This window comes from Pteropus alecto, unplaced genomic scaffold, assembly GCF_000325575.1.
Source record: "Pteropus alecto unplaced genomic scaffold, ASM32557v1 scaffold121, whole genome shotgun sequence".
NCBI classification, from domain to species: Eukaryota; Metazoa; Chordata; class Mammalia; order Chiroptera; family Pteropodidae; genus Pteropus; species Pteropus alecto.
Genome location: NW_006434369.1, coordinates 8,508,439 through 8,528,933, shown reverse-complemented (window position 1 = coordinate 8,528,933; position 20,495 = coordinate 8,508,439). Strand labels below are relative to the sequence as shown.

General features: G+C 39.3%; 1 protein-coding gene across 6 annotated transcripts in view; it reads left to right on the top strand.

Annotated features, from left to right (window-relative positions):
- PHACTR1 (phosphatase and actin regulator 1) overlaps positions 1–20,495 on the top strand; it is a 489,864-nt gene that overhangs the window by 282,287 nt on the left and 187,082 nt on the right. For all 6 annotated transcript variants that reach the window (XM_025044937.1, XM_025044935.1, XM_025044940.1 and 3 more), the window contains one exon: positions 14,406–14,570. In XM_025044937.1, the coding sequence (XP_024900705.1) occupies positions 14,406–14,570 (165 nt within the window). The remainder of the gene's footprint in view (positions 1–14,405; positions 14,571–20,495) is intronic.

The following is a 20,495-nucleotide window of genomic DNA, read 5'->3' as shown; positions in this document are numbered from 1 at the left end:
TAAATTATATAAATTATAATATATATATATATATATTTGGCTTCTTTACAGGTTAAGAAACAAGTTATAAGAGGTTCTAAAATTCTGCCAGAGAGTGTGTAGAATATGAACACGTATGTTAGCACTTGGTGTTCTGCCATTTACAAAATATAGTTTGTATAAATTTAAGCAAGTCACTTCTTTGCATTAGCATTGGGTTCAACTGCATGAAACAAATAGAGTGAAAATAACAATAACTAAAACAAGATTGGGGTTTATTTCTCCTTCACAAAAAAGTGCAGAAACAGCCAGTTAAAAGCTGCTGTGTATGATGGCTCCACAGAGTTCTTAAGGACAAAGATGTCACTTAACTTACAGCTCCTTCATTATTATGAGGCGGCCCTTGTTTTCATAATGGCTGCCAAGTTCCAGCCCTCACATCTCTGCTTTAGAAAAAAGGATGAAGGGAAAACAGACTGAAGAAATGGCTCCTCCCTTCCCTTTAAGACTTCCCAGAAGTTGCTCACAAAACTTCAGCTTATAGCTCAATGGAAAAGCTTAATAATATGGCCACACCTACCTTCAGAGGAGGCTAGGAAACAGTCTTTTAGCTGGGCAAAAAAAACAAGAAACTGTCAATAAAAAGTAAGGGAAGAATGGATATTGGCGGGAAACGAGCCATCTCTGCCACTGTCAGTTTGCTCTTTTGTAAAACAGAGATTAGAATATTTGCTTTAGCTCTCTTGTTGGTTTGTTAACATGCAAAATGATGTAAAAACTGGGCAAGTGCTTAATATATGATAAAACAGTCCAAAAGTTGCCGTGAAAATGACCATTGACTCCTCTTGCACACAGTAGGCATTTATATTTCAAATGGGAAAAATCCTGAAAAAAAGTTAAGAGTTTCCACTAATATGTAGGTTCAAAAGCAGGAAATGTGAATTGAGGAGAGACTATTTTTCTACAAATCTTGCATTTCAATGACAAAGAGGCTTCCTTTGCTTTCAATTTCAAAATAGCCAAGGTTGATATTTGATGAACTCTGCAGTAAACTGTCCTATCAATATTGCCTAGTGTCTGCTGAATCCAGACACTGTTCAAGGAACACTTTCTGGTAAAGTGGGAGAATTATGAGTGTGGACAGCAGTTCATGTCAGTAACCCCTCTGGTTCTCACCATTTTGACTTATTGCTGACCTAATGAGGATTCCAGACCAAGGTCCCACATTCAAGAGAATGGATCTATCATTCAGAAACTAGTTGCAGATCAATAAGGAGTTGAATGCAAAGCTAGCAGGGCATCTTAGATACTGTAGCTACTTATTGAGTGTGGAGATTCTCAGAATTGGCTAAAAGCAAATAAAGTTCTTTTCCCTGTTAAAATAACTCTAGGATAGTCAGGAATTATCTGTAAATATTAATATTCTTTTTAAGTTTGGTGTTTGGCTCCAGAAAGATAATGCTTTTGCATTAAATAATGACCTTTAAGATTATTTTGTCACACAGAGCAAAGAATTACTATTATCTTTCATTATAAATGTGCTTTATATGTCCACATCAATTTCAAATTACTCTAAAAGTAGAATAATGTTTGCTTTTGTGTAGTACTTTTCATTTTAGGATTTTAAAGAATAGGAACTTCATTTTCTCTTTCCTCAAATCTGTTATCCCATAATTTGAGTTGCACAATAAATGTGTAATGAATGTTTGCTGAGTTAGTGCATCATAACTGCATGTGCCCTTGGGCCTTGATACTTCTTGAAAGTGTCTAAAGGGACAGATATGAGGACAGTGTGCTGACCTCAGCCTATTTCATATGGCATCCCCTTTTTCCTTTCTTTGACCTGATGTCTTGTTTAGTGCCTGGAAACTTTGCAAAGAGAAAAGAGGACTAGCCCAATTAGAGCTAATTTAGTTATGACCAGTTTTTTTTTGTTGTTGTTGTTGTTTTTTTAATGTAACCTCAAAGGAAAATTAGAAAGATGCTTTATAAATTAAAATACCATATTTCAAGTAAAATGGGAAGAAATGGTTGACATAGTATAAGCCATGATTCTAACAATTCAACTTCAGCAACCTGGGGAGGTTTCCTGGCTGGAAGTGGTGCTGTTCGGTTAGTTTCATTGATGCTCTGGAGCGTGGGTCTTATTTGATAGTCATTAATGATACTTTCTGGTGCCTTCTACCGAAGACACAGCAGCCCCCATCTTTCCATACCTCCAGAGGAATTCAAGTGGAACCCAAAGTGAATTCAGATAAAAATTAACATGCAAAATTGATCAACACCCTAAATTTGAGGTCAGAAAATATTTAATGAACACACACTAGTGCCAATTATTACCTAAAATTTTCATAAGTTAATATAATGATTATATAATCAGAAAAGTAGATGTTGTTATCCCTATTTTACTGTTAAGTAAGTGCAGTTCTGAGAGGTTAGTTAGTGTACTAATGGTCACAGAGCTAGCTACTTGATGACTAGAGCTTAACTCTTGGTGTTCAGAGTTCAAATAATAGGCTCTGAGGTCAATGTATTCAGCCATTAGAAAAAAAAAATAAGAACTTAAAAGTAAACTAATTCAATGTGAATTCAGAACTTCTTACGGGGAAAAACTAACCAATGACTTTCCCTGCTGAGACCTCTTTAGAATTGAATATCTTTCATGCAGGAAAAGAATAAATTATTGACAGGAAAAAAGAATAAAACATTTAACTCCGAAAAAAGACTAATGGAACTCAATTTTTGTGTTCTGAAACAAAGAAAATTAAGAATTCCTGTGAAAGTCTAAAAAATATATAAGCAGAGTCCCTTACTTTCTGAATAATTGTCACGGCAGGCCCATGTTAGAGCTATTGATGATAATTATACACACACATGAAAATTATACAAACAAGGGGGAAAAAAATCAAGGATATTTTAGCAAGAATCAACAATCTTGCTAAAAAATTTTTTCAGAAGTGCTGTTTAGGTTTCACACAGTCACTACATAAATGACAATTGGCACTAACAAATTGATCTGTGAACTAATGGGGAGGTAAATAAGGAAACTGTAATGTCATCAGAGAAAGAAAATGAGATATCTGAGCTTCAAAGGAAGTAGACTTAAGAAGTGATTCTTCAGTGGAATGTGAGGTTTCATAGGTTCTCTACCATCCTGTGTTAACTAGGTAACCAAGTAGCTATTATTATGAGATCTTGGAATGAGCTCAAGGGAGAAAAAATGCTGTGAAGCGTATTAACCTTGAGAGTATTGTAGAGGGAAGGACTTTGAAAGAGTTGAATTAAAAAACCTACACTGCCTGGTCTTGAGTACTCTCAAGCTACTCACAATATAAGAGGTGTGAGTGATCATTGACCAATCTCTAGACTCAGGAGCCCTGAGCCCCTTTAACTCTCTGTATGAGTCAGCACATTCTGGACAAGTCACTTGACCCCTCTTTGTCTAATTTCCTGCATCCATAGAGGGGACAAAAAGGACACTACCATGGCATTTTGCAAGTTGTCTTCCACAGAACACTAGTCTACAATGAGATTTCAAAGGCATTCCACAAGGAAACACCAACCAACCATATATGTGATTAAATCAAGTTTGGGAAATGCAGGGTTAAACAAAATTTACAGGGTTTATTGCAGACTTTCTTAGAGTCTTAAAAAGGCTAAATTTTGATGTGATTCTTTGAGAAAATAGTATGTTAATCATAATTATAGGGAAACAATAGAAATTTGATACCCTGCCTACATAATGGGGATGTTATAAAGATCTAATGAGATAATAGATGTAAAAACACTTAGGAAGACTAAAGCAGTGCATGAACATTAGGCATCTTTAAAGAATCCCCAATGATTTGAGGGGTTTGGGACTAGCAGACACCACCGAAGCATAATAATTTTCTATATTAGCAATCTTCCTCCTTAGCCAACCTCCTGAAGGCTATGGATTTAGCTGGGGAGAAGACAGTAGGATTCTAGGCTTTTGTAGGAATGCTGTAGCATGTTCATCAGAGTGTGAGTCTCAGGACATTTGCATCAAAATTACCTGGATTGCTTATAAATTCACATTTCTGGTTCTGCAGGTCTAAGATGAAGACCAAGGATCAAAATACTTAACAGATATATTAATCGATTATCTTATACACACTAAATTTTGAGATCCGACAGCTTGGAGGGTCTTGGCACAATTCAAAGCTAACAGAACTTGAAAAATGCATGTAATTTCTTAAAGAGTATCTTAGTGGTACAGTAGTAAGGAATTTCACCCCCAAAGGAGCCCTTATTGGCTAGGAACAAGTCTGCCTGGTACCAGAGGAGATGTTTCATTTTTAGATACCATTTCTTGTGCTCCTGTTCTATGCCTCAACAGGATGCTGCTTTTAGTATGTATTAGCTAATCTTTACAAGTCAGTATTATCCCCATTTTATAGGAGAGCAAGCTGATGGGACTTTCCTAAGATTGCTCAGTGAATTTTTCAGAACCCTTTTAGTTCTAACTGAGAAAGAACCCAACCCACCTTGGCTTTAGTAAAAAGAGAGAATTTATTGGTTTACATAGAGAAAATCTCCAGTGTTAGAGTGGTTTCAAGCAGAGCTGGATCCAGGGCCCCAAATGATGTAATGAAGTTTCAGTCTTACTTGAGCCATCCCTCCCTCAGCTTCCCTACCCCGCCTCCCCCTTTCTAATGTCTCAATCATCAAGCAAGTTTTCCCTTCAAGGTGACAGAAAGATTGCCAGCAGTTCCGTCCTATATAGGATGACAGCTGGCAAAGTATGGTCTCCAAGGCTGGCTGCTTGTTTTTGTAAATAAAATTTTGTTGAACACATCCTTGCCCATTTGTGTACATTTGTCTATCTATGGCTGCTTCTGTGCTGCAATGGCAGAGTTGAGTATTTGCACCAGCTAAATGACCCATAAAGCCCAATGTAGTTACGATTTGGCTTTACAGAAATTTTGCTGACTCCTGCAGGAGAAACCAGGTTTTGTTGAGTTTTGATTTGAATCTGTGAGAGGCACGATTTATTTACTTCAAGAATAACAGACCCTGGGGTCTGAGATTCTAAGATGAACAAATAATCTAAATTATTTAGATTGTTGCTTTGGATTAACACAAGACTTGGGAATTCATTTGCCATTTAAATAAACAAGTTCCACTCCCAACACAAATATAGTCTATGGATTAAATGAACAATAAAATGTTTTATAAATTTTTTGTAGTCATTACCTGCTTTTGTGGTTGAAAGTTATATTCCTGGGAGATGAAACAGGAATTTTGTATAAAATATCTCAGAAAGAATTTTGCTGATAACATCTATTATCTCAATAAATACAACAACACAGACCTGGATAAATTTAAAATTAAGACTTTTCCCCACATCTGGTCTGGTCTATTAGCAATGCTGTTTGTTCATTGACTCCTGTGGTCATGGAATATAAATAGCCTCTCAGCATAGTACTTAGGAAATATGAAGTATTTGACATAATAGGATTATTTCCTCTCAAAGCATATGAATTATCATTATGACTTAGAAATTCTTTTAATATTAACCAAGTCTGAGTGATGGTTTTTAAGTTTATGGCCCCTGCTTTGACCAGGCTTAGGTAGAGCCTACCTGACCTACAATCCCAGTTGCAAGAGCATGTCTAGCAGCAGTCCCAGCAAAACCCAGAACTGAGTCTTATTGCCTGATTAGGCTCGAGTGCTCATACCTGGCAGAGCTGGAAGGTGGAGAACGCAGTATTCTGATTGTCCTGCACTGGGTCGGGTGCCCATCCCTGGAGTCAGGACTGAGATGCTCCTTTCCAGAACTGCCTGGACTAGAGTAAAAGAGAGGTGATTCTCCAAAGGAAAATTAGGAAGCACATAACACCTGCTGGGAGGCCAAAAATAACCTGGCCACCAACAACTATTAAGCTGTAGTTTCTGGACCTGAATTCACATTCTCTTGGTTTCAAAACTAACATTCTTCCCACTATACACAGTACATATCATTTTCTAAATGAAGTGGATCTGACCCAATTCCAGGCCAAACTTGTACCTGCTGAGTTCCTAATTGTAGCCTGTAGTGTAGGTGCATAGTAGAGAATGTCCTTATGGTTCTACATGTCCTACTGACCTAGGGCGGATATCTTCCAAGGCACCTACATACAGGTATGCATATATTGTATGATATCTTAGGTAACACCTCTTTTTTTCTGGCTAGAGTAGGGTCAATTTTTATAGGCATCTATTTTGCAATCTTTTCAAAAAGAAGCTCATTTCTTCCCTTGTCTCCAAAGCCCTCCTATTACTTTAGTCAGCAATACAGAGATTCAAAAAGCCAGCCTTTCACAGAGTGAGAAAGTATTTTTGAAAATAGAATGTGTTTCTCTTCTGAGAATTGTGCCTATCTATTTGTTAGTTTCTCTTCAATTTTCCCAAATATAAAATGGGGATAATTATAACACTTTCTTATGAGGTTAATGTGGGGATTACATAAGGTAATACTTTAAGTGCTCTGGTCAGTGCCTGGCACAGACTCAGTGACTAAAAAATGGTAGTCACTTTTATTAATACTTTTATGATTGTTATTGCCATCATCGTTGTCATCTACGTCAATGCCTAAGGAAGTTTAGATTCTCCCTTCCTGATATGAGGAAACCAAAAACCCTGTTAACGGTATGCAGAGCTCTGTAGACCAGAGGTCTCCAACCCATGGGCAGCAGACTGGTACCGGTCCATGGCCTATTAGGAACCGGCCCGCACGGCTGAAGGTGAGTGGTGAGCCAGCAAGCCAAGCTTCATCTGTATTTGCAGCTACTCCCCAGCACTAGCATCACCACCTCAACTCCACCTCAGATCATTAGGCATTAGATTCTCATAGGAGCACTAGTCCTTAGTACCAAAAAGGTTGGGGACTATTGCTGTAGACCATGTGAGTCATACAGCCTCTGCCTGTTACAATGGCATATGATTCTAGACCCAGTAGAGCTGCTCCCTTTGCTCTCTTTAAAATCAGTACATCTTAGGGCACAGGATTTAGGGGCATCCTTGTATTCCTCTTGCATTTCAATTACTGCTTCAAGAGGAGATTAACAGGAACATGACTTGGGCCATCTTTGGTCCCATGGATTACCCTGCATGCTGGCATAGTGTCTTTGTGTCCTTTAGCTAAGGTGCCAGCCTGTTCATGGTGCCAAAGGCAGTGGCAAGCCTATGAAAACCTTCTTTGGGACCTGCTCCTGGCAGTGGGTAGAATTGCCTCCTACCAGGCAGAAATCTCTGGGACCAGAAAGAGAGGAAGAAGTTGGCCAAGTGCCTGAGCAAATATGCTGAGGATCATGGACTTCGGTATATGCGGCCTCACTCTCTTCTCCCACCATTTCCCAACCCACAGGACTGTGTCATACAGTCACACCCACTATTGGTTCTTCCACCATGAAAAATACCCTTCTTGTAACAACGAGACTAACAGCTGTTTCAATATAAACATGTTATGTCCCCCCAGAGGTACAGTGGCCAAGATTCAAATGCTGTGATGGTACATAATGGCTGTGTCTGGAATGTGAAAATGGTTTTGTGTGGCATGTAATTGGTATTTCCTCTGGTGGTTTCCAGGTAGAGAAGGCAGCCACTTGTGTTTCCAGAAAAGTGAGGGACACCAGCGCTCTCTCCTTCTCCTTCTCGAGGCCTACAATATTCAAGTTAAGCAGACTTTGCATTAAGACAGTGGTCTTCAACCTTTTTGTCACCAAGGACCAATGCTCCTATGAGAATATAATGCCTGATGATCTGAGGTGGAGCTGAGGTGGTGATGGTAGAGCTGGGGAGCGGCTGCAAATACAGAAGAAGTTTCTCTCGCTTGCTGTTGTGCGGCCAGGTGGGGGAGTGGTTGGGGACCCCTGCATTAAGATTAACAAACCCTTTGTTAAATTCAGCTGTGTTCAAAATAAAATAAAATAAATTCAGCTGTATTCTCATTAACACTGCTTGGCCAATATCAGTGTTCATACTTTAGTTCTAATATACAGATTGTATCTATCTTTGACTCAGTGCTAAGGGATGAGGAAGAAGAGGGTGGTACACAGAGGGTAGAAGACTAGGTAAAGGTAGTAGGGATCAAGGAAAAGACAGAATGAGGAGATGGGTGAGAACACCACAAGCTCTCATATTCAGCAATATTAACACTAATGAATTTTCAACACATCTGTGTTTGCACTGAACCCTTTCATAGCTCTGTGGTCAATGTGGCAGTTTTGTTTTATCTCCCAGCCTCTTATAGGCTCATATGTGGTCTCTAACCCAGGCAATGTTTTCTGAGCAGAATAGCCTCCCATTTCCCCATGGCCTACCTCCTCTAATACCCCGTACCTCAAAGCCCCCTCCTGAACTCATGGGACAAGGCGGAGGCTCCTGATTTTAGAATAAAAATGTATCACTCCTTTTTAGTTTTTATTTTTAAACACACCTCGTAGTTAATACAGATCAGTCCTAGATTGGACAGAAACTTGTCAAAGGGATCAGGCCTCTATAAGAGAGTGTGGTATAACTTATGGAGTGAAAGAGGAAAATATCGCCCTCCTATGCCTGAATTCTTATTAGTCTTTCATTTCCCTGCCATAAGGCCTCTCTGTAAAACTGGAAGTATATTTTTTAAAAAGAGAAAACCACAGTTGTTGAAAATTTTCTGAATGGCTAGGTACCTATATGACATAATTTTGCAGCTGTAAGAAAAGGTGATGCTTTTGTGGCAGAAAGGTGACAGGTTTAGGCCCTGGGAAGCTCAGTGTAGCTACTGACAGCTAACCTCACCTCCACCCCCATTTTGGCCTCCACTCCTAGGATAGTGAAATATGGTGAAAACATAATCTCTTCTAATGAAATTGGAAGGAAAAGTGAGTGTTATCATATCCTGCTACATCAGCATTCTATTTTTGTGTTCACTTTGGGTTGAGGAGCAAATATCCTATTTATATCTGGTCCTCCAAAAATCCTAGGAGCACTTGGTACATGGAGAGATCTACAGTCGGGGCCCCAGATGTCCCAGCCCCTGTTGTTGGCTAGACATCAGAGAACACAAACACCGGTGGCTTTCTTCTTTCCACATTTCTCAGGGGGACAGTATATGACTAACACTTTCTAGGCCATCGGGACACCAAAGTTGGTGCTTTCTTTGGATAAGCCTTATGAAAACCAAGCAACCATGACAAATAAGGGTGCCAGCTGAAATACCCCTTGCCCACCCCACCTCCCTGTCATCGCATGTTCTAAGAGCCCATCTGGAGCAACCCCAGGCTACAACAAGGGGCGGGCTTCAGAGCGCCCACAGACACAGCTACTTGGGTGGTGTGGGAAAGACACCACAGGTCACCTGGTCCAGGCTTCCCTTTCTCCCTCAGCAATCAGAATTAGCTCAGCTGCCCAGCTTCCTACCTTTTGATTCAGCATTCTTAGTCCTAGCAGTTGACATTCAAGCTGATTCATGTTTCAGTGAGCATTTTTTCCAGTTAGCTGTCTCCTCTGTCAGCAGCATGAGGACGCCACATTGAGAGCACTGGGCCTGGGTGAGGGCTGATTTTATAAACATCCTGGCCTGTACACCTGTAGTCTCCCACTTGACTCCATCCCGTTCTTTCTCATGTCCCTGTAGTCAGTTGGAGAACACTTTATTCTGAGCCCAGTTTTGTTTTCTTTTGTTCTTCTTCAAATTGTATTCACAATTGGCATCTTTTCTCACTCTTCCAATTTCATTGTCTGGTGGCAAAGCTGTCATCGAGTGAATTAGGGGAAAAAAGTAATGTGGATGATTAAATTATAAATAAATTAAATTTAGAGTCATCTAGTCTGTTCAATTCTGGTGTACTTAAGGGCTAAACATCTTGAATTTAATAATATACTTATTAAGGATACATTTAATTATGGAGTTATAATTATGCCTTTACAATGCTCTTCTAGCTTCTTGCCACTCCAGGTTTTTCAAAGCATTCCTAATTTCTTATAATTATTTCAATGTGGCAATTTCAGAATAATTTTTATTCATTTCTTAAAGATGTGACTATGAAACAATTTTTGGTCCTAATGGTGTATTTTTCTTCAGACAAATGATAATACTGATATTCATAAGCTGAATCAAATACCTTCATTCATTTACTTAGTTAACAAATCACAATTGAGTGCCAAATATGAGGGTGAACTCAATATCAATCTTTAATAACTCGTATCTTGATTTATTTTTATTTTTATTTTTTTTAAGAGTCAGTATATAATCTCTCCCTTTAACCTTTAGCATATGTTTTAGGTTGGCTGAATTCAAGAAGCCTCAGCCTGGATACTTTAAAAACGTTACCTTTTGTGTCTTAGGCTGTTTGTAGAAATGAAAAAAGATGAAAACTGTTCCAACCACACTCAGATACCCAAGTACACACAGAACTTTTCACATAATTCCAGTGGTTTGATGGCCTCCTTGAAGCCCATTGGAATCTGCATACCCCAGGATAAGGCTGCTGTGGCAGGAGTGTTTCGTTTTGTCTGCAGCAAGTGCTGAGAGAGATACTAGGAGATAATTCTGGGAGGGTCTCTCCGATGGAGGTTCCTAATGGCCAAAACTGGACATGAAAACTTTGTACTGTAAGTTGTGGGAAGCCAATGAAAGTTTCTGAGAAAAGCAGGCTTCTATAAGAATGATCTAGCAACAGTATAAAATATAGGTTTAAAGGCAGGACACTGGGGCTGAGCAGGTAGGTTAGGAGATTTGCAAAATCTGGACAAGTAACAATAAGATTATAAACTAAAGTAAGAAATGGGGAAAAGGTGATGGATGTGAAAGAGAAAGTGATCTTGTGAGAATCAAATCATTAGATTATCTTGCCTTGACTTCTATCCTGAACTGAAAACCTCCTTGGTAGAATTTCCCACCGTTGTCACTGCCTAGGTGGCTACCCAGCTACTGAGCATTGCTGAAGAAGCACCAACCAATTCAAGAAGCTGATACCATTTACAGAGAATAATTTCCAAAGTCAGTGTTGTTCCAGAGGCTGTTTACTTGCTCCGTTTGGCTTTCTTCTCATTTCTCATTGTGGCTGGGATTTTTGTTAATTACTCTCTTTAGCCACCCTGCAACCCAAACTTATTTAAACTCTCCTCGATCTTTATTTTCTTCCCTCAGCCTCCAATAATCCACTTTACCCACTGCTGCTAGACCGAGCCCCCTGAAGTCCACATCCGATCTCTGCCATTTGTGATCAGAGATCTCAGTTCAAACTTGCAGTAACTCAGAATAAAACCTTCTGACGACTAACACTTCTGGATGTAGTTTTGATTCCACCTTCTTTTCTCCTCCCTAAAAACACTGTTTCATTTACTTCTCTGCCTCTTTCCTACATCTTCGATCTCTTACACTCTACTGGTTTTTGCAGCTCAGTCTACTGACCAGACCAAGTCTTCATATCCCCATCCTGGCAAATTTCCCTTCAATAGTTCTCTGTTACCTTAAGAAATAAAATACAAACTCTTAGAGAGACTTTGCAAAAAAAACCCTGTAGTATCTTGCTACAAAGCCCTTGTCGTTGATCTATCATCCTATTCTGCTTCTTTCTCTTATAATCAACATTCTTTTAAAAATGGGAAGTCTTCATTGTCTACTCAGTCATGAAAAGCAAAAACTTCAGCCGTTCTTGCTTCCTTACCCTCCCTCATGTTTATCCAGAAAGTTACTAAGATCTGTTGATTCTACCCCGGGTTGAATGTCATTCTGTGACTGCCCTACTTGGATTTTAGTCACTATCCCTCAACACAATTGCAGTGGTTTCCTTATTACTCTCTCTGCCACCTGTTTCTTCAGACTCTGGTTCAGGTTCCCATTGTGGTTACAGTAATATGTCTAGAAAAAACTTGTGTCCTGATTGTGTAGCTTTTCAATCAGGCTACTTATACTGAACCTCTGCCCTATCTAGACACTCTTGATGCCCTTTACCATGTTCCACTTTTTCTTTTATTTTTCTTCCAAAGCACATATCTTCTAACATACTTAGTTTTAATGTGTATTGTCTGCTTCCTACCCTGCCTCCCAGTGTAAGCTCCACCAATTGGTGCTTTTGTCGTTTTTATTCACCGGCATCACCTAAGCGTCTAGTATACAGTGGGCACTTTATACCTATTTGTGGAATGTAATAATGACAATTTCCATTCTCAAATTCTCATCTTTTTTTTTTTTTTTCTATTTATAGGATAAAACCCAAACGCTTAACAATACCTTTCAAAAGCTTACATGATCTGGCTCCAGACTCCTCCAGCCACCATCTCTCTCCTCTGGCTCTCTAGTATATCAGATGCTCGCAGTTCACTGGGTTTTTTGCAGTTCCTAGACATGCCATGCTCTTTCAGCCTTTTCTGTTCCTTTTAGGTATGTTCTCCTTCCAGGGATCCACTTCTCCCTTTTCCCCTTTTAGGGATAACTGTTCTTCCTGTTTCAAAAGCGAGCCAAACATTACATCCCTAGGATCGTCTCTGACACTACGAAGCAAAATTAGCTGCTCTCTCCTCTTTGCCTCCATTGAAATTTATGTGGTTTCTCATTTCGACAGTTTTACGCACTGAGCCCCTTGTCTCTAGACTCTATGCTCAACCATTTTAGCAATTCTTTTGTGTGTCTGCCCCAGAAATGATCAGTGTCTAGTACAGTATTAAGTGGTAGCTTACAATGATTGAAAAGAGGAGCTACTAGTATATCGAACTGTGTAATCAAAGGGTTAAGTGCCATCACCATGCAACATATCTAAATTGTTGCTGTCTTCACTCACAATCCTGTACCTCCCCTTCTTCTGTTCCCATTTCCATGAATGAAAGCGCCATTCCACTGACATGAATCTGGGCATCGGGAAAGATCTGCCTCCTCTCTCTCAGGCCAATTAGTCACTAAGCTCTAGACTTTGCTTCCCAGAAATCTCTCAAATTCATCTACTTCCTTTCAGTTGTGCTGCCAGTAGCCTTTACCAACCTGTCATCATCTGTCATCATAGCACACTGCCTGGCACATGGTAGATGTTCCATATACACTTGTTGAATGAATGAATCTCCTGAGTTTAACCCATTTCAGATGACAGCACACACGCTACCAGGCTGTAACATTGAGCTTCTGAGGACAGCCTATATTGCAAAAGTCCACATAATTTTTCTGAAAGACAGTGTTAGAAGTCCAATAGAGTGGTTTTAGATCAGCCACAACTCTAGATGTAATTTGACTTTCTGGAAAGGTGAGTCTCTCCCATTCTCTTGACTTTGCCAGAGAGGTTATTTTCTCTGATTATTCCTGTTTTAAAAATTTAAGTCACAATCTATTTATCTCACAGGGATGTATAAATTCTCATATAAGTTGGAAAAGAGTTGGTTTTATTTCAAATGATAAAAGTGGTCAAGGTGATTGTAGCCTTTAAGAAAGGGTCCCCAGTAGGCTTTATGAGTTTGCGTATCCTCAAATGTAAAATTACTATGGGGTTCCTAACTCCTCCACCTCTCCCTCCCCCGCCCACACCGAGAATCAGAGGATTGGTCCGTGGCCTGTTAGGAACGGGACCACACAATGGGAGGTGAGCAGCGGGCCAGCGAGCAAAGTTTCATCCATATTTGCTGCCACTGTCCAGCACCAGCATCACCACCTCAACTCCACCTCAGATCATCAGGCATTAGATTCTTATAAGAGCACTAGTCCCTAGTGCCAAAAGGTTGGGGACCGCTGGTCTAGATGGTCTCTAAAGCTACTTTCAGCTCTCAATTTCTAAGAATCTTTTTATTAGTAGTATTAAAACAAAACACTAGAAACAAGAGATTGAGAGAAATTAAGGCAATCATGAAATCTAATAAAGGGTGAGTGATTCTAAAATAAGTCAGTAACCCTAAGGTGGAGCCACTTATTCAAGAGATTCCAGTGCTTCTGCTGGTCTGGGTAAAGCAGGGTAGTAGAACAGAGAGTCGTGGGTGGTGGAGACACTGGCACTGGAATAGACAGTTGATAAATGTTTTCTCCCTTTTTTCTCAGCAGACGGTGTTATAGTGATCGCATCTGCCAAGTCTTATTTGAGAAATTGCTGTGCCGGTAGTTACACTATCATTTGACTCTTCTGATGCCTCCTCCCTGCTGTGTGGGAGAGTCTCTGATGTGTCAAGAGGCCTCTGTTCCTCCTCTTCCACCTCCTTTCCTCCTTCTCAAGCCCAAGTTAAGGTTGGGCAAGCTTCCTTGGGGTCTTCCAGATCCCTGGGGTTTGGCTGACTGTCCCCAGCCTTTAAAGCAGTTTGGTGTTGATGTAAATTCCAAAAGGCAAAAAGAGAAATGGGACTCTAGTCATGTGGTTTCTGTTATCTGTAACCATGGAAAACGTTGGCCATCTGTGAGGCTCCCATTTTAACACTTTCTCTCTCTCTCTCTTTATTTTCATCTTTTTCTCTTCGGGAAAAACAAGCTGAGGAAGTGGAGAGGCTGGCGGCGATGCGTTCTGACTCCCTCGTCCCAGGTACCCATACCCCACCCATTCGCAGGAGAAGTAAGTTTGCCAATTTGGGAAGGATTTTCAAACCTTGGAAATGGAGGAAGAAGAAAAGTGAAAAGTTCAAACACACGTCTGCAGGTAAGATTATTTTTTTCTTTATTTCTCACTGGACTTTTGTTGACTTCAACTCTATGTTAATTAGTAGAATTTAATTACTATAGGCTATCTGAACCAAAGAAAAAAATTGAGCCTTAGAATTGCTCTTGTCTTTAATAATTTTTCAGTATGTTTGAGACTGTCTTTTAGATCCTATGTGTTTTCTTGTGTCTCAGGAGTTTTTGTTTGTTTGTTTGCTATTGTTTTTTCAATTAAAGAACCACCACTTTTATATGATCTATAAATATCTGAACTTAGAATCCTACCTTTTCTATAACTGAATGCTTTCATTCTAGTGTGGACAGTCCATTTCTTATTTTTCATTTTTGTTTTCACTACTTCAGTAAAAATCAACACACAGTGGAAAGTTAGTTATATATAGTTGTTGGCAGAGAAGAATAAGTTATTTCATGGAGGAATAATCTTGAGTAAATGATTCTTGGACATGACAGAAAAACACAGGAGAATAGAAATGAGGCATCTTCATGATAACAAAGATAACTAACTATACAGTTTATAGCCTAGTGGACAACAAAAGAATTTGGGGCAAGTCAGCATGACTGAGAGGTTAAGAGCAGAGACTCTGCAGTCTGAGTACCTGGGTGTCAAGTCCCAACTCTGATACTAAACTCAATTTATTTAACTCTGTACCTCAGTTTCCCCATCTATAAAATGGGGTTAAGAATGGTACCTTATATGACATAAAATTGTGGAGAGTTTATGTGGCATATTGTGTGGATATTTTTTAAATGAGAAAGAGTTTGCACAGGGAACCACATAGTGAAAGAGTTCTGATTTCATACTATTGAGTTTTAGTTGAAATGATAGAAGAGCTATGCAGATTATGTTTGTTCTGATTTTGCTAATTCTGTGCTCAGGCCATTCCAGGTCTACTCCAGCACTTTTATGTGCTTCATCCTCTACATCTTCGAAAACCGAACTCTGAACTGACTCTCTCTCCTCCTCAGAATCACCACCTCCTTTATTTCTTGGTCTCCTACCCTTTTCCTCATCCCCAAACTAACCTCAAAACAGGAGATGAGCTGCTTTTTATACCTGAACACTAGTCCACAGGTCTAATAATTAATGCTAATTGCTTTAAAAATGAAAGAGAATAACAAACATAAGAAAGTTGCAAAAAGCTTTGAAATCTTAAACAGTTCTCTTGGTAGACATTCCCAATCTGTGTTCTGACTCTGTTTCTTTGTTGAAAGGCCCAATGCCATCTAACTATTATAATCTGTTATTTCTTGAGATTAAAATGAACCTCTGAATTCCATGAATCTCTAATTCGTCACTCCGCTGACCTAGTCCCTTCACCTAACTGCATTTTTTCGTCTCTTGGTCACTGTACAGATCTGTTAAGGTGTACGTGTAGGTCATTACATTCCTAAACACTGCTGAAAGATTTACACAGAGGTGAAACTTTAAATGGATGATTCCTCTGAATCCCCTCCACCCCGGAGTGACACGGGAAAAGAACACTCAGATCATTGCCGTAGAGAGGAGGCATCTAAATGAAATATATTCTTTAAGCAAAGTGATGTGTAAGACGTGAACAAGAAAGAAAAAGGGAGTAGTCTGTGAGCACTAGAAAAAATAATAGCAAAGATTCCACAAGATCTCTTACAACGTTTTCTCTGACTTTGCTATGAAGAATGGTTTATAATAATAGAAACATACATTTAAATAATTGCTGTTTATCAGCACGAATCCATGAATGGTGGTATGGTAGATGCACTTCCTGCTGGCAAATTGAGAGCTTTGTTTAGTCCATTTGGTAAGGCCATAAGGCAAAGAGCGCTGATGCTTCTCACATGAAAAGCCACTTGATCAATTATGCCGACTTTTTCAAGATTTTGGAAAACTTGTCCTCTGATAGATGCAAATAGAGTGGCATCAAATTACTCATGAATCATTAAAAGTCTGAAAAAAAAATCATTTAAAACTCTTTGAGGAGAAAGAATTAAAAAACATGTGACAAGCAAAGTTGCAACTTTAATTATTTAGATCTTTAACTATTCTTAGCAAGTTACGTATGATCTCTATGGCCAAATTAATTTAATTGGCAGCTGAATGTGATGTTTGTACATAGTTTTTTTTTTTTTTAAGGGATATTCAGCCTCTGAACTGGAGGATATACTATGGAATATCTTTATATTATAATAGATGAGTAGGTTCATGATATAACTGGAGGTATTCTTTTTTTTTAAAAAAATCAGTGGTTTACACTGTAGTATCCTTTGTATTTAACTGGATTCAGAAATATTATTTCTTATTTTTGGAAAGGAGAGACGTTCTGTGCTAGTTTTTAGCCTAAGGGAGAAAAATATTGATGACATAAGGATGTTTAACATCATAAATTGCATGCATGGTCAAGTAATAATACTTTGAATTATAGACTTTCCTATGCATAGATAAGAGTCAAACATTAAATATACAAGAGGATTGATTGATTATGAGAACGTTAATTGGTTGGCCAGTGTTAGCTGGTATGGCTATATTTGTCTTGTATGTATATGTATGTAATGTCCTTTCATATGTGTAATAATGTTCATAATTTTAAATGCAAAGAATAAGTTCATATCTTACATTTATATTATGTATTTGTATTTAAAATTGTATGATTTTTTTAACACAAGAGAGAACATTAACACAATGCATACTTGGCCTATTATTATTGCCATAGTGAGTTATGGTTACAATTTGCCATAATTAGCTATACTGTAGTTTTACTGTGATTCAGACTACAAGACATATGTGTCTGTGTATACAACACCTTCAAAGATATACCCAGAAATATTGCTTTGCAGGTTATATAGCAATAAGAAAACTACATTGGAAAATTATTATCTCAACATTTTCCTCAATTTTGGCATCAATAATTACCATATGAATTTTTCAAAGATAGTTCTCCACATCTTATGCTGCTCATACATCTTCTATTCCAAGGTGAAGGCCAGTCTCTTTAAAAGCCCTTTAGCATTAAGACCCAGTAACCAAGCTTTGGATGGTGGTACCTGCACCACAAGACAAAGAATTTCTCTCAGAAGCATCCCCACATCGTATGTCAGTAGGAGGAAAGCAGTAATGGATAGAACATAAAATAATGGGTCCTCAAGGAGTTGATTTTGACTTGCTTTTCAGCCTGTCTTCAGAAGTTGTGCCCAGGCCCTGGGGAGCAATTATCCCGTTGCCCAACTTCTTTTGTGGAATTAGCAATAGATGTCCACACACATCCCCACACCTGTGTCAGGAACAAAAACAGATGATAGCATCTCCTTCAAAGTAGAAAAGACAGTGCTTCCTCAAATAGTCAGCTACAGCCATCTTATCTAAATTCCTTGAAAATGAGAACTGTATTTATCAAAAAGTAGACCTAGCAGGAATAAGCTGTAAAGATATCACTAAGTTATGCTTTTATTTCCTCTGAACAGAAAACCCTAAGCTGCAGGAGTGAGCCCTGGAAGTCTACAATATGCCAAAATTCCCTTTGTGCTTGTAAACTTCCTTGCATACCTATGCCCTGAAGGGGTGGAGGAGAAACCTTACTGAATATCTACCTAATGCTAAAACTGTACCTGGCTCTGGGAATGTAGCTGTGAGCAAAACCAGTCCTTGATGATCTCATGGCCTGCATGGTATAGCTGGAGAGGCAGAAGATCAAATCACAGGAAGAAAAATGAGGTTATATCTGTGATAGGGCAGGGAAGGAAAGGTACTTGGGAGAATGAGAGAGACTTGACTCCCTCTGAAGAATCAAGGAAGCTTCCCTGAGGAAGAGAAGTTTGATCTGAGGGAGATGTAGGAATTTAGAAAATGAGCATTCCAGGCAGCAGAACAGCATGTGCAAAGCCCCTGTATAAAAGAAGCAGGTGAGCAGTCTGGGAAAGCAGGAAAGACCAGTGGCTGGAGAAGGGAGAGCTGGGAGTATCGTAGGGGCTGAGACTGGAGAGATAACCAAGATGGGACATTTACTAGGCCTGTGTCCTGTAGAATAAATTAGACAAGAGTGTGAGTGACTATAGATAGACCAAATAGGAGGTCATTTTTCTGATGATAACAACTTGGACTAATATTGGGTGGTAGAAATGTGTGGATTTAAATGCTGTTATAAGGAACGGGTGACAGGGCTTAGTGACAGGTCAGATGTAGGAAGGAAAAAGAGATGTGTCACAGTTGACATTGTCATGTTGGTTTAGGATATATGGTGAAGGCCTTTCCTGGGATGAGTAGTTTGGGAGAGTGACAAGTTTGGAGGAGTTGGGGCAGGACACGGGTAAGGGGGAGATACGATTACAAATTTCAGTATATGTTTGAGTTGACTTTATGATAGCCAAAGTTGGCAGTTGAATACATGGAAAGCAAAGGAGAGGACTGGGCTGAATATGTAAATGTTGGATCATTTGCATATATATGTTAATTAGAGTGATGACCATGTATGAGATTGGCCAGGGAACAAGTATAGAATAGAAAGAAAAGAGGGTCTAAGATAGTCTAAAAGACAAAAAAAGAGTATCATCACTAATGATTAAATGGAGGAAGGTGAACCTGTAAAGAAGGTAGAAGGGCAGTGGTTAGAGAGGTGGGAAGAAAACCAGAAGAATGTGTTGTGACAAGAGCCGGGAGCAGAAAACGTTTCAAGGAAGGTAGAATTAACTGTGTTCAGTGCCCTGAAGAAATCAAATGGTGTACAGAAAAATGTCTATTAACTTTAGTGATTGTGATCCACTAGAGGTCATTGATAACTTAGCAAAAGCTGTGTGGGTGGATTATTTAGAAATAGATGCCAGATTAGTATGGACTGATAAATTAGTAGGAAATAGGAGGAAAAAATGAGGATACATTTTCAAGCAATCTGGCTGTGAAGTAAGTAAAAGAGATAGGACAAGGATGCATGGTAGAGGAAATGTGTGTGTCTCTATAGGGGCTTGTATGTGTGTGATTTGATTAGCAGGAGGCTATCTGCTTGCTTTCTGATTTGTTGTCGTCCTTTTATGATGGAAAAGACATAAGGATGACAAGCCAGTGTGAAGGATCCAGGAGAGAAAGAGTTAGAAAATACACGAGACAAAAGAGATTAGTAAGGTTGCTGAGAAATTAAGAGCGGGTGGGATTTAAAGCCCAGATAGAAGAGGTAGGTAGGTAGAAAATTGAGAGGGACCCTATCTGATGACTGAGCTTCTCTAGGTAATAAGTGAGGCCATCTTCTCACAGGGAGGGGAGGAGAGTTAAGCTCATTTCAGATTGATGCTATGAATCTACATAGCACTGGTGACTTTTTTCAGTGGCTTTGGCTGTTTAGATACAGCTATGGATGTAGCAGATAGCTAGGTCCATCTAGGGCTTCAGAGGTGGTTAAAAAGAAAAGAAAGAGGGCAACAAATCAGCACAAATTTAGTGGCTTAGAACAGCGGAATTATTCTCTCACAGTTCTGGAGGCCAGAAGCCCAAAATCAAGGTGTTGGCAAGATCGCTTCCTCCTAGCTGGAGGCTCTGAAGGGAAAATCTGTTTTATGCCTCTCTCCTAACTTCCAGAGGCTGCTAGGCAGTCCTTAATGCTCCTTGGCTTGCAGTTGCATAACTCGAATCTCTGCTTCTGTCTTCCCGTGGTCTTCCCTCTGTATTTCAAACCTCTCCATTCTCTTAGGACACCAGACATTGGATTCAGGGTCAACCCTAAACCAGGATAACCTCATTCTGAGATCCTTAACTTAATTACATCTGCAAAAACCTTATTCCCAAATAAGGTCATATCCATGGTACTGGAGGTCAGGACTTGGGCACGTCTTTTGGGAGGACACAATTCAAGTCACTACAATATCGAACATTAAAATGAATGGGAAAGGAAAAGTCCAATAGTTTGAGAGGAATTAGAAATATCAATAGATTTTAAGTTGAAAAGGG